The sequence below is a fragment of the Ambystoma mexicanum genome, chromosome 12 (assembly GCF_040938575.1).
Source record: "Ambystoma mexicanum isolate Mex_15411 chromosome 12, UKY_AmexF1_1, whole genome shotgun sequence".
NCBI classification, from domain to species: Eukaryota; Metazoa; Chordata; class Amphibia; order Caudata; family Ambystomatidae; genus Ambystoma; species Ambystoma mexicanum.
In genome coordinates, this window is record NC_090936.1 from 987,395,748 (window position 1) to 987,420,532 (window position 24,785).

The 24,785-nt window shown below is 49.1% G+C and overlaps 1 protein-coding gene across 2 annotated transcripts in view; it reads right to left on the minus strand.

Annotated features, from left to right (window-relative positions):
* LOC138514169 (rab-like protein 2A) overlaps positions 1 to 24,785 on the minus strand; it is a 474,772-nt gene that overhangs the window by 185,878 nt on the left and 264,109 nt on the right. For both annotated transcript variants that reach the window (XM_069629476.1, XM_069629477.1), the window contains exons 4-5: positions 23,953 to 24,032; positions 23,538 to 23,617 (exon numbers count right to left, since the gene is read on the minus strand). In XM_069629476.1, the coding sequence (XP_069485577.1) occupies positions 23,538 to 23,617; positions 23,953 to 24,032 (160 nt within the window). The remainder of the gene's footprint in view (positions 1 to 23,537; positions 23,618 to 23,952; positions 24,033 to 24,785) is intronic.

The window sequence follows — 24,785 nt, forward strand, 5'->3', positions numbered from 1 at the left end:
GCAAAAGGTCACTGGGTTTTGTAACTTTCAAACTGGGAATCCCAGCTAGGACGTTTCAGGTTTTCGTTGGTCTTGAGGGATTCACTTCTTTCTTGGCTCTTTGGTATGTAGATTCAGGGCCTCTAGACCTCAGCCTCAACTAGTGGGGCGCTCCCTCGCCATGGAGTCTGGATCCTACGTGCTTTGGCACGTTAGGCCTTGGTAATCACAGATGTTTTGCAGGGTGATGGCGAGGTAAGCCCCAGAGCCAGGGACATCATTTAGGGGTAGCAAGTGCTACCCCCGACTATTGGCTTGCTACCCCTGACCAATCGGCTGCTACCTCTATGCAATCCTCCAATCAGGACGCTGCAAGGGGGCGTGGCCAATTTGAAATCACTTGCATGTTTGCACCGTTCGGCTGGCTCCGGGCTCCCTCCTTTTTCTTTGCAGTCAGCCAGGCAGGCAGGCAGGAGGAGCACAACGTGTTTGTGAGTGAGCCGAGCACTAGTGGAGAGGAGGCGGCTGATCATCTCCACGTTACGAACGATTCCTGGTGAGGTATAGATTAGGGATTATACTTCGCAAAGCGAATTGCTGGCTGGCGGCTGTAACAACCACAGAATGGAAACAGACAGTCGCGCTATGTTATCTTCTACCCTGCTCCCCCTACCCACCTCCAGCCTACTTCTGCAGGAGTCTGTCCCGATACATTCTGGTGCACCATCACCGCCTTGTGGCCAATGCTGGATTCATAGACTTCATTGATTCACAGTGCAGTACCCTTTCTCAGCTCTCATGCTGGACTTCCTTTGCATCTTCTACTCATGGTGGCCCGGAATCATGCTGTTCCCATCTTCATCTTGTATCCTGGCTTGCAACATTATGTTTTACTACTGACTTCTGCAATTGTATTCGCTCTCCCCTCTTCCTTCTCCACTCTTTGACTGCCTACTCTTGTTCTCTCCTCCTCGCTCCCCCCCACATATCCTTCCCTTACTTTCTTCTTTGCACTTAATCAGAATTGTCCCTGGGCCTGGTATGATAGCAACGTTGTCTGTCTCCTCCCCATCACCTTACTTGCCACCCCCCCCACTTCCTTCAGCACCATCTGAAATGTTGTCAGGCCTAGTACGATAGTTGCTCGTTTTGTTCCTCCCCTCCCTTTCTGCACCACTCTCCCTCACCTTTTGTTTCTCTCTGGCTCTACCAGAAAGGTCGTCCGGCCTAGTACGGTAGTCGCCTGTCTGTTTCCTTCCCACTCTCCCCCTCCCTTCCTTATCTATGTCTCAGCTCTTGCACCATCTGAAATATCATCAGGCCGAGTACGATAGTTAATTTCACATCCTTACTGTTCATGGCCTGTAAGAATGTCAATGTATTTTCCCTTGTTCCCTCCCTTGCCTTGAAGTGCTTTAAAACACATTGTGTATAGGTGCTAAATAAATAAACTATCATATCAGAAGGGTATTTATTTAACGCAAACCTAGTTTCTTGAAGCAACATGTTAAAGTAATGAAGTAATGCCACACAGTGCTGCAAACGTAAAGTATATACAATTCTATTCCGGTCTCGGGGAGGGGAGGGGGATGTGGGTGTGTGTGTGTGTGTGTCATGAGAACTATCGAGGCACTCCACCCTTTCTGATGAATGTTTGAAACATTATTATGAGTGATGCCTCCTTGTGAAAGCTTTTACCTGACCAAAGCTCGCACAGGCTACTAAAATCGGAACATGCATGCAGTACAATTGGTTCAACGTCGCATTATGGCTGCTCATTAAAAAGATGTGGTGTGAGTGGGTGTTTTGTTTTCAGCATTACCTGATGTGTTCAGGGGAGGAGTTTTAGTTGCGTGGGAGGTGCCTTAACTGTCTACATGAGGGTAAACACATATGCTGCCCCCCCCCCCTACTTGTCCTTGGTTTCTATAAAGGGATCTGCGCTGCATCATGCCTATTCACAAGCCCTTTGTATCGTCAACGTGTGGCTGTGACCCGTATGTGTGAGTGATGCGTGTGTACTCGTTGGGTGATGGATGGTTTGGGCAAGGAAAGGAGACTTCTTGTGATGTGCTTGGTTGGGATATGAATGCACAAAAGGAAAGGAGATGTGTTGTGATGTGCTTGGATGGATGCATGGAATTTATGATGCAAGAAAGAATGCTGTGAGAATATTGTGGTATGAGTATGTTCCGTGTTAAGGTTCTACACTCAGGCAGTTGGAGAGCCTGCCTGGGTGATGGGTGCCACTGGGCACCTATGAGACATCTTAATGTAACTACAATAATGGATCTTACTGGTAACTAACCTGAAGTGCCTGCAGACCTGCTTTACATCAAAAACCATACTAAATCCAAGACTTGGCTTGGCTAAAGAAAAAACAAACTCGTGCCATTATAAGCAAGAAGGAGAATCTATCCCTTTAAAGAAAAACCTCCAATTAACTGCGACGAGGAGGTTAAAGGAGTACACGTCGAACTAAGGTGAGTGAGAGGAAAACCTATGCAAGCAGGGGAGAGCCTTTGTGTAACACCTGACGGAGGTGGAGCGCGAGTGAGCCACGGAGCCCATGGGGTTCAGAGCGACTCTGAACACAAGAAGCAAACGCTGAAAATTGATCCAGCAAAGTCCTAGGAAACGGGAAGCCAATACCCGGTGGCGATGTAACGACGAGAACATTGTGGTGGGCAGACTGCCCGCATAACAATGCCGATACCACAATGCTTAAGAGTCAGCTAACTGTCCGGTTGTCAGAAGGGCTACTGAGACACCAATAGAGAGTGGAAAGAAGGGGATGCTACCGAGAGCGAAACGAGAGAGAAACAGAACGGAAGAGAAGGTCCCAGGCAATTACAGGCCCCAGAGACTTTCCCCTGCAGTCTTGAAAGTAATGGCCAGAATGGGAAGACAATGAGGCCGCTGAGGATTATGTAATCCGAGAGACTTGCCCCAGTATAAATGACAAAACCTTGAAAGAAAAGTTAATGAACTTGAACTTTAATAGTTAGACAGACAGCAACACCCATATCACAACACAGAGGGATCATTAAAAGTTGAGCAACCCTACCCTCGGAAGAGGGGAAGGTACCCCATCATTCAAGAAGCACAGACTGGAACATTTCAGAGATAGAATACTATGAAAGAAAGATAAGATGAGCCCATAAAATGAGACACAAGGGACACCAAACTAGATAGGGGGAAATAATCATTCATACAGAAAATGAAGTACAAATAGAAAGGAGTACTTCACAAGACTACCCAGGGCCCTTTTACCTGAATCAAAGGGTGCAACAAAGGTCAAGAAGGGAAGTATGAAAAGCAATTCCTAAAGAGGGAAAAGCCAAAAACATTGTAAGAGTTAAACGAATCGATACAGAAGGTGGCCAGAGACTGGGCCTCATGAGTGTGCCAGACCGGTAACAAAGGTGCCAGTAAGCGTATCAGCACTGTTGTTACCAGACCAGCACACTCAGTTCTGTGAGCGGCTGCTGTCCCATCTGCCAGGTCAGACCTGGTGGCCGGGACAGCAGCCGCTCAGACTTTGGCAGAAGCACTGGCACTGTTGCACACGGTGCCGGTGCTTCCTTCCTCCCCATTTCTATTGAGTCCTATGGGACTCGAATGGGGAGTTACATTTTCAAGCACATGGCTTCACGGATCGCCAGGACTGTAATACCCCGGTGACTTGATCAGTAAAAGGGAACCCGGAGGTCAATATATAGTAAGAAAGGAAACCGAAAAAAAGGGTTTGAGAAAGAAAAAGGATACTCAAAAGAAGTAAAAAGTAGGAAGGTCAGAAGGAGGAGAAAGTAATGTCCACAAATCCCAGTGCCGCCACCACCACGTGCAGAAAGGCAGGGGTATGGTAAAGCAAGTAGATGAAGTATGAAAAGAAGCAGGAATAGAAGTATTGCCAGGAGTGATCCAGGTCTCAGTAAGACAAAACATTTAAATTAAGTCATACAAAAAGATGAAGAATGGAATGGGACTTATTTGACATATGTACACAAGTGTTTTCAGGCACCACAAGACAGGAGGGGGCAGGGGACATGGGAATCAACAATACAACATCAAGGAACAAAGAAACTGTTATATTGGCCTTGTGACAATCCTACAGTGCAAGTGCAAGACAAGGTGATAAGTGCAAAAGGGGGGGGTAGAAGTGCAGGGGAGGGGAGGGGTGCCCCCATGGGGTGGGCAAGTGCTGGTCAGGCCAAGGCAGCAAGTGCAAGCCGAAAGAACGGGGGGCATGCAGTGGACAGGAGGACTGGGTTGGGAAAAGTCTGGGAAAGGGAGCCTGAGGGCAGGTGCTGGCAAAGGAATGCCGAGAGGGACTGGTGGAGGGTGTGGGGATGGGTTTTCTGGTCCCTGTACAACTCTGAAGGGACCAGGCACTAGTCGCAACGACAGGTGTAGGGTTTATCACCAGAGGTGGAGAGGAAAGGAAGAGGAAAGCCTTGAGAAGTTTCCGGAACTTAAGATCCGGCTCAAGTCTGGGGGGGGTGGGGGGAGAGAGGCTGTTCCAAACGGAGGAGCCAGCCGAGAAGGATCTACTTCCCACTCTCTGCTTGGTGAAACATTTGATCTGCAGAGACTTGGAGCCAGAAGATCGAAGGATTGTGCCTGGGGGGTATTTCGGGAGAGAAAGCTGGATGTAGAGTGGTCCAGGCCCCAGACAGCCTTGTGGATGATACAAAGGGGTTTGAATTTGATTCTTGCAGTCACCAGGAGCCAGTGAAGAGATTTTAGGGCTTGAGAGATGAAGTCTCTGGGCTTCAGGCCAAGGATAAGTCTTGTAGTTCTATTCTGGATTAGTTGAAGCCGGCGAAGGGAAGAAAGAGGAAGGTTGAGGAAGTGGCTATTGCAGTAATCGAGCTTAGAGAGAACCAGTGCTCTGGAGACATTGAACTTCTGGGGTAAGGTGAGAAAAGGTAGAATGCCCCTGAGGAGATGAAGCTGAATATTGAACTTCTTGGCAAGGTCTGTGATGTGTGGAGAGAAGAAGAGAGGAGTCAAAGATTATCGCAAGGTTTTTGAAGGTTATTACACACAGAGCGAGCATTGAGAAGACCAGATTTGAAACAGGGAAAAGAGTCACAAGAAATAGGAGAGAAACAAAGCATTAAGATTAAGGACTGATAAAGACTGAGGAAAGGAATGATGGGAGTCCCTAGATGGAATAGGGCTAGGCATGGTGAGCAGGAGTAGGAAAATTGAATAGATAAGTGGAAAACAATGGCAAGTACTAAGGAGCATGACCAGACAAAGGTCGCCCTTTGAATGGGACGCCAAAGGCAAAGAACGCCCTTGGAGCACTTCCTGAAATAGCGGTGACGTGGTAGACACGTGACCACACTGGTCTGTCAAGGGGGGGTGTGGGGCTAAAGAACCAAGCCGATGGTTATGGCATGCAGGAAGGATTAAACCTCCAGTCCCAGAGGAGCAGGGGCACAGGCAGGTAAAATTTGCCTCTACTTCTTTCCGATTGACGTCATATTGTTAGTCAGGTCCCAATTTCCCCTTCTAGCATGGTCAAGTGATTGTACCTGCCTCTGTAGCATTAGTGACCACGCATAACACTTTTAAAAGGCTTCCCAGATTTATGATGAAGAAGTCTTTAATAGTGTAGTTAATGCTGATTTAAATAGGTTTCCCATCAGATTTGTGGTCTTGAACTGCTGAAGAATGGCCTTTGGGTGGAATGTGGGTATCCTCCATTGTATTTTAACTGGTATTAATGCATTTACAAAATGTAATATCTTCGACTCAAAGATGGTGTCTATTGAAATGCATTCTGGGTGCCCAAGTAAACATTTGACTCCAAGCTCCAGTGAAAGATCATGTTTGAACACTGCATTTTCTGAAACACTGGACACATTTTTTTTCCGTCTTTGTTGATGATGGTTTTGAGTTACTCTGCAAGGAGCCGAGAGCAATTCCTTTCGGCTCCCATGCGAAACGGGTGTTTACAAGTCAGTGGAATTTCACAAAATACACCGGCCAGGTATTTGTGAAATTGTATTGGCAGTCTGGCCTCTCTGGAAAAGTACTTAGTTGGAATTGTGTACATTAGAGTGGAAAATTTCAGACAAGGCTGGTAAAAAACAAGTCACTTTTGCTTCTGTTGGATTGGGAGAAGGTGTACGTATTTTCTCCAGTCCGTTCCCGTTGATGGTCTCTTTGCCAACCTGGCGTTTTGAAAGTTGTCCAATCTAGTTTTGGCACAAGATGAAGGTGTTAACCAATGCTTACGGTGATGTTATTCCTTCTTTTATTCTGTAACATTTATTTGGGTTACTAAACGGCCAAATAAGCGCAAGTTTATAATGTAATTGAGAGAGTAAATGGGTTCTTGTGTTCCAAAAAGCATTAGGGAAACTCATAAGCGCATATATATATATATATATATATATATATATTACATTACTCACCGTAATCGTATTTCTCATGCTTGTATCTGCTTAGATTCACATGCTGTGCATAGGCCGATATCTAGTGGAAGCTGCAGAGTATTAGTTTGTTTTTCGAAACTCGAAAATGGGCGTCGACACAGGACGTGGCAGTAATACTATCCCTAGTGTGACGTCCACTGTACCCATGATCCCTCACGTGTCTAGGACCCTCAGATTGTATTTTTTCTGACATGAGGTAGCATGAGGAGTAGCGCGAGTACAGATAATCCATGCAGATAGAAAGATAAGACTACAAGCATCCATGCGCCTTCTCTCAGAGGGGAGGAAGGGTGGGTTGCATGTGAATCTAAGCAGATACAAGCATCAGAAATACGATTACGGTGAGAAATGTATCCCTTTGAGGCTTGTGGAATCTGCTTAGATCACATGCTGTGCATAGATTAGCGAACAGTGTTAAAAGGAGGTGGGATGTGAGAAGGGTCATGAGCAAATAAATGTCTTAGAACCGCTTGTCCCACTTGAGTATCTGTCTTGGAATGGGTGTCAATGCAGTAGTGCTGAGTAAAAGTGTGAATAGAGCTCCAAGTAGCTGCTTTGCAAATGGTGTCAAGGGGTACATTTGCAATGAAAGCCAGAGTGGCCCCAATGCCTCTTGTAGAGTGGGCTCTTGGCGTGAAAGGCAGAGTTTTTTCAGAAAGGGAGTAACACAGCTGGATACAGTTAATCCACTTATAGATGGCACCTTAAGAGACGTGATCTCCCTCTCTGCCTGTAGCTACGGAGACAAACAGCTGGTCTGTTTTCCTTAGCGGTCTGGTCTTGTTTACATAGTGGAGGACCGCCCTACGCACATCTAGGGTGTGTAGTTTCACCTCAGCCGAGCTTTGTGGGTCTTGGAAGAAAGCCGGAAGCTCGATTGACTGGTTCACGTGGAATTTAGAAATAAACTTAAGTGAGAACCTAGGGTGTGTACGTAAAACCAGTTTATCTTTATGAACTGTAAAGAAAGGATCCTGCACTGACAGAGCCTGAATTTCACTGACCCTTCTTATAGATGTTATTGCTACCAAGAAGGCTGTCTTATAAGTCAGGTGTTTGAGACTGCTTTTATGCATGGGCTCGAATGGGGGGCCCATGAGTTTAGATAGCACCACGTTAAGGTCCCAGCCTAGTGGTGGGTTTGAAATAGGAGGGTGAAGTCTCTTTAATGCCATGAAAGCTTTAACCACTGGTATCTTCCACCACAACACTGTTATGGGAGGTGGTGTATGCTGACAGCGCTGCCAGGTGTACCTTCAGTGAATTAAATACCAGTCCTGCATCCAGCAGGTGGAGCATGTATGTGACAATTGTGGAAGGAGTTCAATCAACCGGGTTGATTTGCTTATTCTGGCACCAGATAACGAATCCTTTCCATTTGTCAAAGTAGCAGTACCTTGTGTTTGGCTTCCTAGATTCTTTTAGGAGGTCCATACATCTCAGTGGTAATTTGAGATGTCCGAACCCTATGATCTCAGGAGCCATGCTGCCAGGATCATTGAGTTGGGTTGAGGATGCACTGTTTGACCTTGGTGCTGGGACAGTAGGTTGTACCAGCCCGGGAGTTGGAGGGGTTCGCACACCGCTAGTCTGCGTAAGTGTGGGAACCACGGTTGTCTCGCCCACATGGGAGCAACTAAGAAGAGTGTCATTGATTCTGTTCATCTTGTTGACCACCTTCCTGATGAGGTGTTGGTGGAAAAGAATACGCAAACATCCCTGACCAGTTCATCCACAGGGCGTTCCCCTGGGAGTCTGGCTGGGGGAACCTGCATGCAAATCCTGGGCACTGTCTGTTTTCGCTTGTGGCAAATAGGTCTATAGTGGGGAAACCCCACTGAGAGAAGATATCTTCTATGATTTCTCTGTGTAGACACCATTCGTGTTCCTCTGGGAGGGGATCCCTGCTCAAAGCATCCGCCAGAGAATTGAGATCCCCTGGAACATGTTGAGATGACAGGAAGATGTTCCGTCTGAGTTCCCATATCCAAATTTTCTGGGCAAGCTTGGACAAATTTGGCGAATGAGTCCCTCCTTGCTTGTTCAGGTAAAACATGGCTGTAGTGCTGTCCGTTCGGATCTGCACTGATAGATTCAACAGGTAGGGCTCGAACGCTTGAAGCGCTCCGAATACTGCCAGAAGCTCTAGCAGGTTGATATGATTCTTGGCTACTGAGTGAGACCAGAGACCCTGAGCCGTGTGGTTGAGATGGTGAGCTCCTCATCCTGTTAGGCATGCATCGGTTGTGACTACCGCCTGTATCTCGGGATTGTAAAAGGGGTTCCCCTTGGACAGATTCTCAAGTTTTGGCGAAACGACCACTAGATCGTCTCACTGACCACTTGCCTGAGACCATTGTTTCGCCAACCATTCCTGCATGGGACGCATGCGCAGGCGCGCATGGGGGACCAGGTAAATACATGACGCCATCATGCCAAGCAAACGCATTGCTTTGCGTACCGTTATCTGGCGACCTGTCTGATATTGCGGAATTTGCAGCAGAATTACATTACACGCAGAAGAAGCAGTAGCATTCAAGAAAGTTTATGAGTTTCTACTTAATGCAATTTTCACACAAAAGAGAATTCAATACTTCAGGAAAGACTGCATTTCTCAAGAGTATTTGAAAATTCGAACTTACTGGAGTTAAATGAACTTAAAAGTCAAAGAAGAATATTCAAGGTTGTAAGGTGTTTTCAAGAGTCATTTTTCTTTAGGATATTAAAGAGACTGGAATGACTAGTGACAATATGCACTAAAACATTACAACGGTTTACAAGATATTCCATAAAGATAATTAACCTCCAAGTCTTAAACAGAGGTATGAGATACCAGAGCCTACCAGAAGGTTGCAGGGCTGCAGTGTCTCCGTTGTTATTTTATCCAAATTCCCCTTTCCCTTTCTTGGGGTTCTCAGCTCAGCTTTTACTTTAGGGTTGAGGTGAACTCCTGGTGAGCGTCTGTGGGGCCAGCATCAGCTCCTGTGGAATTCAGTCAAGCCGGACCCCGACACTCCTTTGTGGTGGTTTTTTGGCATGGTTATAATGGCTGCTGCAGTAACTCCACACAAACGCCTGCCACGGTTAATAGCACCTACTTGTCCGAGGTGATTCCCTCCCAGGCGTGGGTGAAGTGTGTTATACGCCCTCCTACTGGAAAGACAGAGGGGACCTGAAGCGGGTGGTCGGAGGTGTTGCTCCACCTCTGCAAGTGGAGGACCTCCCCCAGCCGCAAGATCTACGCTGGCCTCTTTGGAAGCCTTGAGAGGCTTGTCCCCGATTGGAACCCCAGGATGAGCTTTGGTTCTGGTAATATCTGGCACCTCATTGTGAGTTTTGTCCTCGAAAGCGACAAAAATTGTTTGCCGCCTCTTTGGCTTTGTGGTTTATTAGTTAGCTGGCCCAGTGATGTAAGAGTGTCATACTCTTCTTTGGCTGATTTTAATGCATCCCCAACTGCTTTATCGAATAGTACATTCAATTCGATAGGCATACTGAGGAGTGTTGCCTGCATTTCCAGTTTAAATCCCGATTGGCAAAGCCATGCGTGGCGTTTTAAGAGTGTCACTTCAGCGATTATTCGGCCCGCAGTGTCTGCGGTATCAAAGTTATTTTTCAGGATGCAGTTTGACACCACCTTTCCTTCCACTACTGCTTGGGACAGTTGGGATTTTAGAGGTTCTGGAGCCGAGGACATTAGGGTAGCAACCTCCTCTCACTTATGGCAGTTGTAACTTGCCAATAAAGTGGTGTTGGCAATCCTTGTTTGAAAAGCCGCTGAGGTGGCCTCTTTTCTCCCGAGAGTCTACAGTTTTTTACTTTCCTTATGGGAGGGAGGTGCTTCCAATGAGGATAGAGGAGTTCCTGCCCTTTTCCGAGTTGTGGTCACTACAAGTGAGTCTGGTCTTAATTGGCCCCTGATGTACAGTGGGTCTGTGGGTGCGGGGGGTGGAGGCGAGGGACATCTTTTCAAAACGTGGGTTTACAGCCCACGTTTGGATTGGTGTCTCTAGGGAAGATTGGATTCTTCTTTGAACAGACTGAAGAATAGGTATAAACTGGGTGACAGCTTTCTTGTCCCCTAAAATGTTCTCCACAGAATCCTTGTCTAATTGTGTCTCCTGGGTCTGAATTTGGAAATACTTGGCTCCTTTTATGAGCATATCATTATATTGAAATTGATTGTCCACTGGTGATTCTGCCAACGGTGGGTCTAGGTTATCAGGAGAGGGTAAGTTGTACACATCCTGTTCATACTCATCGTAATATTGGTCTCCCTCCTCTAGTGTTTCAATCTCCTCAGAGTCTGTATTTGGATCATATAGATCAGTCTGGACTGGGTCTTGCTGAGGGGTAAATAGAAGGGTGTCTGAACGTGGCCTCTTTGCTGGGGGTTGCGAAGATGTGGTGCCACTAGTTGGTAGCATGTTTTGCAAGCTTAGCATAGCCTGGGGATTTTTCTCAAAACATTCTGCCATGAATGTCATTCGTCTCATCACCCGATCAATGTCATCAGCAGTCCACTGAGACGAGCTTGGTATAGTCACAGGAGTTGGTGGTGTTACTGGAGTAGGCTGGCCATTGTTTTTCAAGGCTCCTGCTATAGTATCCTCCCCCTGGGAAACCAAGTCCTTTTCCCCGTGTGGTGTACTTGCCTTCTCTCTATGAGAATGATGACTTCTGTGTTTTTTTGGTAGTTTTGCCCTTAAGGAGATCTCCGGGACATGCTTTTGCACCAGATGGGCTATTTCTGAAGTCTTGGTGCTTTTTGCCGATTGACGTTTGTGAGGAGTGTCGAATTCAGCAGGTGGGAGGTCCGAAGTCACGTCTTCCGACGCTCGGCGTTCGGCTGATGGTTTGGACACAGCACCCGCGTTGTCTCGCGACTTTGGGGGCCTGTTTCGGGATCTTGAGTGCCCAGAGGACATGGAACTAGTGGATGACACCATGTGCGGGTGTGTAGACTACGTTGTCGCCGACTCTTGGCCCTTGGGTATGTGTTTAGTGTGGGCCGATTTATATATGCTACTACCGCCGGGTGTCATCACCGTAACAGCACCACCGGCCTGTCTGATGGGGTCAGGGACTTGCACTTGGGAATCGGTCGGTTCCCTGTCGCCTTGTCGTCCGAAAACACGGCGATGCTGCACTCGCTGGATGCACCCTCCACTTCCATGGCAGCTTCGGTCTGTATGGCGTGGTGGGCCCAAGTTGGTCTTTCAGTCCTTTCGTTTTTTCAGTTTGAAGAGCCGACAAGCTCAACAATGGCCCTCATCGAGGTCCCGTCCAAGACAGAGGTTGCACAATCTGTGCTGGTCTTTCCAGGGGAACTTCTTGTTGCAACTGGGGCAGAATTTAAATGTTGTGTTTTCCATATTTGGATGGAAGGGCAGCTAGGGGAAAATAGAGGGTAAAGGGGAATATGCATTCTCTTAGAGCCCTAAGAAATGTCCGCCCCCCACTCTGCCTACTGTCTGGACCGAGGCCGGGTGCGCCGAAGGGGTGTCGTCAAATCAAGGTCTTTGTCCGATGACGTTCGTCCTCATCACCTCTGTCGAAGACGTTCATCGAAGGTCAGCGATTTAAAGGATAGAAAGAGTAACTAACTCCAATTAAGTTTCAATCAATGGGGTCAGCCGAATAGGAACTCTGCGATTTAGCGTCTGTCAATGATGGCGGGAAAAAAAACTATCTGAGGGACCTCGACGCGTGAAGGACCATGAGTACAGTGGAGTCCATACTAGGGATAGTATTACTGGCACGCCCTGTCGACGTCCCTTTTTGAGTTTCGATAACAACTGTAATACTCTGCAGCTTCCACTAGATGTCGGCCTATGCAAATCATGTGATCTAAGCAGATTCCACAAGTCTCAGAAGAACAAGTTACTTACCAACTGTAACATTCTTTCGATTGGATGTTCGTCCCACGTATTCCTCAGCTTAGATATTCAGATCTTCCAGCTTGCTGCTCTGGAAAAAAATGTTCAGAGGGTGCTGTGCTTGAGGCCGCGGTGTTGAGGTCCCTCAAGGGCCGCCATCGAGCGTCAACATCATCCGCAGTATAAAACGGCTTGTGCAACGCCAGTTAGCCTCAGTTCCGTTTTTACGATATGAGTAGCTGCATCAGTTGACCAGGCTTTATTGACCTTTGGCTCGGAAGGAACTTGGAAGTGCAACTGGCGTAAACTGTACGGCGGGGTAGGTTGGGTGGGTCGATGAATACTTGGGAGGAATATCCAATCGAAAGTTGGCAAGTAACTTGTTCTTCGAATGGATTGCGTCCTCCCACGTATTCCTCATCTTAGATATTCTCCCAAAGCAGTAAGAATTGGGAGGAGGAAGTATCAGTGAAATTAGTCGTGAATCGTGTGAAGGACAGCTTTTGCAAAGAGGCCGCCTTGACGAGATGTTGAATCCAAGGAATACGGTTTCACAAATGTGTGCATTGACGACCAGGTGGCCTAGCACAAATATCCTGCACCGGAAAACCCCTCTGGAGAGCCGTTGAAGCTGCCATACCCCTGGTTGAGTGGACTCTCAATCCATCCGGAGGCTCTTATCCAGCCAATTTATAGCACTCCGTAATTGCCAAAATTATCCATCTGGGTTTATTTTGATACACCTAAGCCCAATCTGTGTCCAGTATATCCAACAAACAGTTGGTCACTTTTTCAAAAATGTAGCTAATCAGGCGATGTAGAAGCCGAATGCCCTCTTTGGGACCAGTTTGTGTAGTCTTTCTTCCTCTTTACTCGCATGCGGAGGAGGATAGAAGGAAGGTAAAATGATATTCTGTGACAGGTGGAAATCAGACTATTTTCGGTAAACATGAGGGCCTGACCCTAAGAGTTATTTTGTCTCTATGGCGGTGTGAGGAGGCTTACAAAAGTGCCTGCAACTCACTCACCCTGTGGGCTGATGTAATTGCCACTAATGAAATGGTCTTCAAAGTGAGGAGCCCTAACAGATAAGAATGTAAAGGCTCAAAGGGGGTACCTGTGAGAAATGTTAAAACTAAATTGAAATCCCAAATAGGTACTTGGAAAGGAGTTGGAGGGTACACATTTGTCAGTCCCTTTAGAAATTGGATAACCAAGGGCATCTTAAAATAAGACCTCTTCAGATGAGCGCTTGAAGATAGCGCTGCGAAGTATCCTTTCATGGTGCCAACTTGGACCCCCAAATTGGCCAAATCTAGAAGTGAGAACCATAGGAGTATTGCATTGGAATGGATCCACATTCTTGTCCTTGCAACAGTTACTGAACTTATTCCAATGACACCGGTACAAGGATTTTGTTGCTGGTCTTCTAGCTGAAAGCAAAATCTCCATTACATCATCCGGTAGGTCCCACTCCTTATAGCGCAGCCTCTCAGAAGCCATGCGTGAAGGCTGAGAGTTTTGACCTCTGGATGGAGAACCCCGACCTTCCTCTTGCGAGAGAAGATCCTCTCTTTGTGGAAGATGTATTGGAGGGCAGATGGACAGGTCCAGAAGGTCTGCGTACCTCGTTTTCCTGGGCCAATCTGGGGCCATTAGGATCATGGTTTTCCTGAACTTTCTTAACCTCCCGATTACATGAGGAATCAAGGGGACTGGAGGAAACGCGTACAGTAGAGGAAATTTCCAGTCCACCACGAACATGTCTCCTAGAGCTCCTCTTGGGGGAAATTCCCTTCAGCAGTACTGATCACATTTCCGGTTGACCCTGGTCGCGAACAGATCCACTTGAGGGGTTCCCCAAAGGGTGAAGATCACTTGGAGGACTTCGAGCTAGTTCCCATTCGGAAGACACTGCTCTGCCTGCTCAGAGTGTCCGCCGCCGTGTTCTTCTCTCCGGCCAGGTGAATTGCTGAAAGATTCCTTCTTGTATTGCCCAGAACCAGAGCTGCATTGCCTCTCTGCACAGTGGTAGTGACCTTACCCCTCCTCCTATTGAGGTAGTACATGGCCACTGTGTTGTGTGTCATTATCAGGACATTCTTCCCCCATACAGAAGGCAGAAAGGTCTTCAGCGGTAGTCCGATTCCCCTCAGCTCCAAAAGGTTGATGTGTAGTTTGGACTCCGATGGAGACCAACGACCGCTGATTGTCAACTCGTTGGTGTGGGCTACCCACCCTGTGAGTGTGGCATTCGTCACTACTCATCTCCGGCTATGGTTGCCAAAAAGGTACTCTTGAGGATATTGTCCCTGTAAGACCACCATAGTAGATCTTGACCCACTCTGGTTGGAACCCGCAAAAGATCGGACATATCTCTTGAAAATTGGGACCATTGTGTTCTGACGGCCAATTGAAGGGACCTCATTCTCAATCTGGCCTCTGAGACCAGAAAAATGCAAGATGCCATAAGGCCGTGCACACTGAGGAAATCGAAGGCCGGCAGATGCTGGGCATTCTGAAACTTTGTTAACATCTGCCGGATGCGGGGATCTCTCTCCTCGGGAGGCAATTCTTTGCCTGAGGACGTATCCAGTATTGCTCCAGTGAACTGGAGATTTTGGAGTGGTATCATTAGAGACTTCTTGTAATTGAGGGAGAAGCCCAGTGTGTGTAAGAAGTGGCAGGTCATGGTCAGATATTGCTGAGCTTGTTCGGTTGAACTCGCCCTGATTAACCAGTCCAGGTAGGGGTAGACGTGAATCCCCCGCTCTCCTGAGACTTGCTGCCACCACAGACATTAGCTTGGTGAAAACCCTCGGGCGGAGGTCAGCCTGAAAGGCAGAACGCTATATTGATAGTGAGAACCGCTTATTGCGAACCTCAGGTACCTCCTGTGCTTGAGATGGATCGGCACATGAAAGTAAAGCATCCTGAAGGTCCAATGATACCAACCAGTCTTGGAGTTGGAGAGCCTGAAGGATCTGAGGAAGGGTTACCATCTTGAACTTGTCCTTCCTGAGGAACTTGTTCAAGTTTCTTAAGTCCAAGATGGGTCTCAATCCTCCGTCCTTCTTTGGGATGAGAAAATAAGAGAAGTACCAACCCTTGTTCCTCTCTGCTACATGTACATGATCTGTTGCACCTATCTCTAGCAGGGTTAAAATCTGCTCGAGGAGAGGGTCTGGAGTTTTGGTAGAGTTGACTCCCGGTGGATGGTCTTGAAGCCTTTGCCGAAAAGGAAGGCAGTAACCATGGGTCACTATTTCTAGTTCACCACTCCTAAACTTCCAGTTAAAATGTTTAAACCGTGTAGTGTAATAGAGACCTAGTGTAATGTGGGACCCTGACAGATTTAGCTGAATCCAACCCAACTACAGCATTAGATATTGGACCTCTGCCTTGAAAACAACGTATGTCGAAACACGTGTCGGCTGACATCTTTTGGTTAAAACATTGATGTTTTTGCAATGTTGAAAACATTCTTCCAGGATTATAACCTCTTGTAATTGGAGCTATTGAGGATGTTTAAGGCCTAAGCGCAACACGCCTATCGTATAACCATACAATCATCTAAAATATGTCTGCATCTTACTTAATCCCTTCACCCTCGACAGAAAACCCCCATCTTGTCTATCCTGTCAACAGTCCTCAGAGTGTTTAGCACAGTCATTGATCAGTAATACAGTCACTGGGAAACAGCTACCTCTATCCAGTCTCTCAGGGGATACCACAATGCCACCAACAGCAAGGCACGCCTCACCTAAATTCAAGGCCACCAAACCAAACAACCAACCAGCATGACATCGGAACTACTAAGCCGCAAGCCTACCCTCCTTCAGTTCCAGTCAGCCTTGTTCATCTATTCCTTGGCCAGTAAAAGAGAAAAGTAGTTTGAGCTCACCATATACCACAGGGGCGACATATATGGAACAAGTTACTTACCTGTAACTTTTGTTCTCCAGCATGGGTCTGGCATGGATTCACATGCTCATGATTATTCCCCGTCAGGCTGGGAATCCTCAGTAAAGAAAAAAATCAGTATCAGTTTCGTTTCTGATCTGTCTTTCTTAGTAGTAACCAATCACTGATCTCTGGGTCATACTGCCCCCAGCCAATGACTGCCCTCTCCCTAAGCCCCGCCTCTGGCAGCCATCTTCAGATTTGGTAGCACGCAAAGTGGCAGTATGACCAAGTGAAGAGCCGCAAAGGGGTAGGTGGGAGGGTTTGCATGTGAATCCATGCTGGAGAACAACAGTTACAGAAACTTGTTCCTTCTCCAGCATGGGGTCCGGCATGGATTCACATGCTCATGAATAAGAATGCATAGCAGTGTACACATGCACAACCACGGGAGGGGGCAAAGGCTCAACATTAAGCAATTCTTACCTCCTCACCAGGCTCACCTTAGGCGAACAGGTTGCGCAGCACTGCTTGGCCGACCCTGGACTCCTCCCTGGAGTCCCGATCGACGCAGTAGAATCTTGTAAAGGTGTGTGTCGACCTCCACGTAGCAGCCCTGCAGATGTCCAACAGGGGCACACCAGACAGGAACGCCGTGGTAGCAGTGATCGCTCTGGTCGAATAGGCTCTCGGACGGCCGGGCAGCGGTCGGTTTGCCAACCGGTGACAGTGCATGATGCAGCCGGAGAGCCATCTGGAAATGGAAGACTTCGAGAGAGCCTTCCCTTGATTCACAGACAAAGTTCAAAAACAGTTGCAACGTCTTCCGAAAACTCTTCGTGCGGTCTACATAGAACTTCAGCGCTCTAGCTACATCCAGCGAGTGCAAAGTCCTCTCGGCCGGTGTCGAAGGCGACGGGAAGAAAACTGGTAACACCAAGGGCTCATTGAGGTGAAAGTCCGACGGCACCTTGGGCATGAAGGAGGGGTGCGTCCTCAGCACCACCCTCGTGTCATGTAAAGTCAAGTATGGAGGCTTGCAAGATAGGGCCTGGATCTCTCCCACTTGTCGTGCGGAAGTGATGGCCACAAGGAACGCTGTCTTCCATGACAGGAACTTCAAAGGCGCCAAATGCATAGGCTCGAATGGGGCCCCCACGAGCCTGGTCAGCACCACATTAAGCTCCCACGCTGGGGCCGGAGCCTTCACCGGCGGGAATGATCGGAATAGTCCCTTCGTAAATTCCTTCACCAGGCGATGAGACCACAGGGACGCCCGTCCCGTAGTCCTGGTATATCGGGAGATGGCAGCCAGATGTATTTTGATGGAGGCGTGAGCCAGTCCTGCTTAGGCCAGCAACAGTAGGTATGGCAGTACTTGAGGGGCCGTAATCCGAAGAGGGTTAATCTTCTGTGCACTGCACCAGACCGAGAACCTCTTTCATTTATGACCGTAACACTTGAGTTGAGGTCGCCCTGGCCTTTGCAAGAACCTCTCTGCAATCAGCCGGTATATCGTACCTTCCAAACTCTAGTGCTGCAGGAGCCAGGCCTGCAAGTTCAGTGATTGTGGGTCGTGATGGAGAATGGCGCCTCCTTCTCTGGAGAAAAGATCCGCGTCCGCCGGCAGCTTGACTGGTGGGGACGTTGACAAGTCCAGAAGGTCCGGGAACCAGATCTGCCTCAGCCACGCCGGTGCGACGAGGATCATCCTGCACCTGGACTTCTTGAGCCAGTTGATGAGGCGGAGCAGCAACGGAGGGAACGCGTATAGAAACAGGCCGTCCCAGGGGAACGAGAAAACATTGCCCATGCTCCTCAGCTGTGGGAACCTGCTGGCGAACCTCTGGCACTGGAGTTCGTTACCGTCGCGAACAGGTCGATCTGGGGTTTGCCCCATCGTTGGAAGAGCCAATCCACTTGATCCTGGCACAGTTCCCACTCGTGGCACGAGCGCAGCTCCCTGCTGAGTGGGTCGGCGATGGTGTTTTTTTTTTATTCCTGCCAAGTGGAAGGGAACCAGAAACATCCCCTGGGCGACTGCCCAGTGCCACAGATCCTGGGCCTCCTTGGATAGGGCTGGGGATCTGGTGCCCCCTTGCTTCCGTATGTAGAACATCGTGGTGGTGTTGTCTGTGAAGATCCTCACCACCTTGTCCTTGAGGGACGGAAGGAACGACTTGAGAGCCCAGAACACTGCTCAGAGCTCCAGAATGTTGATGTGAAGAGACCCCTCCTCCGGGAGCCAAAGGCCTCTTGCATGGAGATTTCCGGTGTGGGCCCCGCCAACCCTCCAGAGAGGTGTCCGTTGTCACAGTCTCCTGAAACGCCGGGGTTTGAAAGTCCGTGCCTGTAGTGAAGTGAGCATGGGTGCCACACCATAGGATCGCCCGACGGAACTCATCGAGAGGGATCCTGTCCTCGAAGCAGCCCCTCGCCTGAAACCAGCGGGCATCAAGGAACTCCTGTATTGGACGCATCCAAAGTCTGCAAAGGGGTACAAGATAGATGCATGAGGACATCCTGAGAAGGGACTTCATGGACCTCACCCTGGCCACGTCCGTGGCTAACAGGCGCCGCACTTGCCCAGGATGGTCTTGGTCCACTCCTCTGAAGGGGAGGCCAATTGCTCCACTGTATCGAGCTTCGCTCCCAGAAACAGTGCTATTTGGGATGTAACCAGGTGGGATTTGGGGTAGTTGATGGCGAACCCCAGCTCCGTGAGCAACCGGACAGTCCTTGCCGTGTGTGTTCCCTTGTCCTTGCCCGGATTAGCCAGTCGTCCAGGTAGGGGTAGACGTGGATCCCTGCAGGCGCAGCCGCACCGCCACTGGTGCCAGGCACTTGGTGAAAACCCTGGGTGCCGACTTTAATCCGAACGGTAGGGCTCTGAAATGAAAGTGGCGTCGAGGCACGAACCTGAGGAACTTCCTGTGCCGTTTTAGAATGGGGTTGTGGAAGTAAACATCCTCCAGGTCCAACGACAATAGGAAGTCGCCCCCCTCCAGCTGTCCCAGCACGTGCTGGAGGGTGACCATCCTGAATTTCTGTGCCTTGATGTATTTGTTTAACCGACGCAGGTCCAGGATGGGTTGCCAACCGCCTGTCTTCTTTCTGACGAGAAAGTACCTGGAGTACACTCCGGAGCCCCGGAGCCTCCTGGGGACGAGCTCGATGGCACCTTTCTTGAGCATCGCCCTTACCTCCAACAGCAGCTGAGGGACGCGATTCTCCTTCCTGGCCACCGGAGGAATGCAAGGGCACTTTTGGAATTCCAGCGAGTGCCCGTTGGCCAGGGTGTCCCAACACCCAACGGTCGGTGGAGATGGACTCCCACACGCTGATGAACTTTGTCAGCCGGCCTCCCACTGGGGTGCTTCGGTGGGGGCCCGACAACACGGCCGGGTCAGTCTTGCTTGGAGGCGGCCTTGCTGCCTTGGCCTCCCTGACAACGGCGGATCCCCCTTGCTTGCCACGACCTCTGTAGACCTCCCAGGAAGAGGAGCGGGCCGCCTGGCGGTAAGTGGAGGAGCCACCGCTGGATCCTTTGGAGGTACCCTGTCTGCCTCCGGAACTCCGAAAGGGCCGTCGCTGTTGAAGCACCCCTAGGGCCAGGGCTGTCTCCGAGTCGGTCTTGATGGCCTGTAGAGACTCATCCACCGCCTTACCAAAAAGGTTGTTGCTGTCGAACGGCATGTCCAACACTATGGTCTGGACGTCCTGGCGAAAGTCTGTCGCCTTGAGCCATCGTCGAGGCAAACTCTGTTGCCCAGTTGGTAAAAACCAGTATCGGCAATGTCCGTTGCCACCGATATGGCATGATCCGACGCCACCTCGCCTTCCTGCAGAATTTCTAGGGCCTCCGCCCTCTTGTCGTCAGGTAGGAAGTCTAGCAGGGGAGCTATCTTGAACCAGAGCTCCCTATCGTAGCCGGCCACAATCGCTAAGGCATTGGCCGCCTTATTCGTCATCGCCGCCGACGAGATGACTCGTCGTCCCATGAAGTCCAACTTCTTGCCTTCACTGTCTGGCGGGGAAGTGGAAGTTGAAGCCGCCGCACCCGCTGCCTTCTTAGCCGCTGCCGAGACGACAGTCTGGCGTGGGCTGAGCCCTGAGGCACAAGGGGGCGGCATCGGGGACTCGGTACTTCTTCTCGTACCTGTCCCTCTTGGCGGGTGTCGTGGAAGGGTTCTTGAGGACAGCAAGCCCCTCGTCCCAGATGTCGTCGAGCAAAGGCACCGTGAGGACCGTCTTCCTCTTGGCCTCTCGTCGTTGGTACGGAAACCCTTCCTTTTTTTGTTCTTCAGGGCAGAGCTGGAAGAGCTCGGATGCCCTGGTTATCATGGCGTGGAAAGAGCCAATTTCGGGGGGGGTGATGATGGGATGTCCGCTGTGTCATCGCCGCTGTCATCGTCCGTCCTCGTCGCTGTATCCGTATCCTCTCTAGGGTCCGGCGAGGGGGATGCGGGGTCCACAGGTCTCGCAGGCACGAAGAGCGGAGCGGGGTGGACTCTCCTCCGCTTGTTCGGAGGGCTTCCCAACGAGCCTGGTTCTGGATCCTCCGTCGGGGTCCGTGGCAATCTCGTCCTTATCTCGGTACATAAGGATTGGATTGCCAACAAATTGGCCGCCGAGCTATCCTGGGGCTCGAGTAATGGCTGCGACGGACGGGATGGCTGCTCCACTGGGCCCTCTTCGACCACGTCAGCAGGGACCGCCCCCTGGGATCGAACCTTCTCGAACCTCTCGTTGAGGCCTATGGACCTCTCGTTGAGGCCCTTCTCGGTTTCCACCAGCTCCTCCTCAGAGGCTGATTCTGAGTCTGTAATGGCCACCGGCCGCCCCCCCTCTTTTTTCCGACAGGGGCTTCAGGGGGGTCTTAACGAAGGGCTGGAAAGAGGATTCCCTCCGCAGTGGCAGGGATACTCTGGGCCCGGAGGACGTTTCCACTGGCGTTGTCTCAGCCGGCTTCGCCAGGGTCGCAGCGACCACTTCGATAGAGGCCTTTGCCGGCTGGATCAGAGCCCTCACCACCTTAGGTGCGTCCTGGGCCTTTGCCTTGGGGGGGGGGGGGGGTCAGCGCCTCGCTCCCCCTTCAAGATCGACCGGGTCCACTCCAACGGCTTACCCGGGTTCTCGGACTTCCTCTTCCCCGAACCAGAGCGCTGGCTCATGGTCGAACATGCCGGGGAAGTAGCATCCTGCCTGGCAGCCGAAGAGCCTAACCTTTTGTCGCCGCTCCCAGTGCCTGCGGACTCGCGGTGCTTGGCCCTCTGTTGGGCCCCCGTCACCGTGGTGCCCTCACAGGACTTAGAAGCCCGCTCAAACTTTTTCTTTGCCTTCTCACCTGCTGTGCCCTTCTCCAGCCAGGCAGCGAGGCGGGAACGACGATCTTGTTTGGTCCGTTCCGAAAGATTCTTGCAGAACGCACAGTCCTCCTCCACATGAGTCTTGTCCTCATGAAGGCAGTAGAGACATCGCGAATGCTCGTCCTCCTTGAAAACGTTTTGCAATCTGCATCCAGGGCAGCACCTGAACAGCTTGGATCCGGGCGTCAAGCTGATCTTCCGGAATCCTCCAAGAAGTGTAAACTCGACGAAAACTACCCTTGAGGGGCATAGAAGAATTTCGAAACAGGTCCCCGTTGTCGGAAGTAGAAACGGTGGAGCTTGAGGCTCGATTAAACCAAAAAAATGAGAAACTCTCCCGAAAAAGAATGAAAACGCAGCAAAAAACTCGAGAGCTAAAGCACGAGGACTCCCAACACTTGAGCGTGCGGTAAAAATCTGAGGATGGCTGCCAGAGGCGGGGCTTAGGGAGAGGGCAGTCATTGGCTGGGGGCACTATGTCCCAGAGATCAGTGATTGGTTACTACTAAGAAAGACAGATCAGAAACAAAACTGATACTGATTTTTTCTTTATCGAGGATTCCCAGCCTGACGATGAGGAATATTCATGAGCATGTGAATCCATGCCAGACCCCATGCTGGAGAACCCCATTCTTATACAGATCTTGGGGCACAGATGTGCATCCAGCTTACATTGCAATAATGCACCATCCAAACACTTGCCAGCCACCCAATCAGTAACGAACACCTCATCCTAATTTTCCTACGCTTCTTCTCATTTTAAGAATCAGGATGGGATTCAGAGTGAATCATAGACACACATTCATAGACCCAAACATTTCATCATGAATGCCCCGTTCTCCCAACCTATAGTCTCAGGAGTGCCATGATCATATCCGGCACACACTGGCATCTATGTTTAACGGGTCTATACAGTCTCATTATGAAGCCTCATTGACTTCTAATTACAGGCCCCCATTTCTAATGAGGATCCGCAGGAAAAAAGCCTTGGTTCCGTGCACATTAAAAGGGTTCAACAGTGTGTGCCCCCCCCCTTCTTGAGAATTCCAAAGAGCTGCCAGTGTGTACACATACACTATTACATTGCACGTGTGACTCTGGATGGAAAATGGGTGGGGAAGAGGATGGTGAACTGTGAGGGGGGAAAACAAAGGACGACATGAAAGGCATACACTGCAAAAAGAACAAGTCCTCTGACAGCCAATCCCTTGAACAGTTGTGTGCCTTTTTTATGTGTGTGTGTGTGCGCGACTGTGTGCGCCCATTAGTGCAACAAGCACTCCCTTCCTCCAATGATCACTTTAGCTCTGAATGTAAATGTATCAACTAGAAAGAGGAAGATGAAAAGGTCTGTGCACAGATACTGTCCGTAGGAGAAAAACTGCTTGACTGGCAACGCTTCCTTTAGACATCCTTCTCACTGTGCATTCTGATTTCAAAATCAGTACCAGCCCCAGAGTTTTTGTTGCCACCCTCATTTCTCCTACAAGTTCTCACTCATCCTTCAACCTTCCCCTTATGTTAAGGCCCCTTCACCTGAATAGGGCATAGGGCATGTTAAGAATAATACATTCTAATTGTAACTGGTGAGGGACATATTTACAGATTAAAATAAGGCACACTGTGCAGTCCAATATGTGTCAGAATATATTTGTTGCCCCATCCGACAGTCTACTCATAGCTTTCTTTCCTCAGTCCATCCACAGCTCAGGCCTGTAAACTGTGCTAAACAAGTTTCAGGATCACTAGCACAGTTCCAGGATATCGTCAGCCCTGCCGCACTCAAGTTGCCCATCATCCATTTCTACCCTCTTTCAGCCTCCATGTTTAAACCCTTTAACAAATGCCCTGTGCCCTTTCAACAAGCTCCTTATTCCTTCCATACTTTAGTAAGGTACTTCAAGATTGAATCTGTGCTTTTATGTGGCAATAATAGACAGGTCATCAAGTCTTACCATGATACAGGCATGAGCCTTGTGGTAATATGAAGCGTGCATACTTTGGAACCTCTCTTGTCCAGCTGTGTCCCAGAAATCTGAAAATAACATTTACAAATTAGAAGATGGTGAAATTAGCAGTTTGCGCACCTGGTCCGGGTACACTATTACATGGCAAAATATAAACAAGGCTGCTGTGGGTCAGACCGAAGATGTCAAAGACAACCAGTGTATGGGAAATGTTATGTGACTGAAAGGAATACTGCAGAGGCAGAGAAGTATAATGATCTGGAGTACTAGTGGTGGCCGTAGTAGCAGCGGTGTGAAAAAGAGCGCAAGGGAGAAAGACAGTGCGTTTGTATATAAAGTGATGCTTTATGGGCTCATCCTTTTCTACAGAGGTGGCCGTTGAGAAATGGCACTCTTTTCTTACCTACAAGGACTGTCTTCCCATCCACTGTGGTTGTATATTTGTAGAGCGTGAGAGCAAACGTGGAGAGCTGCTGAGGGCGGCTGTAGAGAAGTTAAGGACTTTACCAAAGCAGGTTCCTTTATCCTTCAAAATCTCCACTCACAGGCCGGGATCACTATCCGGGTTGCAATTACAATGCCTAAAAAAAGCAAACCATCTCCCACTATGCGCTCATGAAAATTTACCAATTGATGGATTTATTAATTTAGTATTGACAGTTAATTTCCAAGCACAGCACACCATGAACTGAAAACCTGTACACCCGACCAGTTGTATATCCTGCACCAGGCCTTGCTCCCATTGACTAGTGCACCTAGTTTTGTGAAAAACAAACTAACTCCTACTGTAGCTCCCCCGACTTGTTTATTGGGAGACCTTCTCCCTGAGACAAACTATCAAATGACTGAAACAATAAATTAAAAAAAAATAAAGGAATCATATATAGTGCAGGTACTCTTGGAACATAAATATAAGAGTGAAAATGAGGAAGGGCTTTTCTGTATTGTGTCCTATCAAAGGAATTGTTGAAAGCTGTTTAAAGGCAGACATTTTACAAAGAGAAGCTGCGAGGATACTTAGAGGTATTCATGACATTGAGAATTCCAAAAGGTAGATAGCAGAAAGGGCAGTTTGAAGTCAACATTGTACATAGCGAAAGCCAAGAAGCAATTCTGAGGAACGAACTTCGACCCAAGAGCGGCAAGCACTTTTGAAGTCAGCATCCGAGATAGCATAGGATTGGAAGCACTTATTTGCAGGCAGCTTCTCCAATTAGATGAAGTACTTGACAGAAA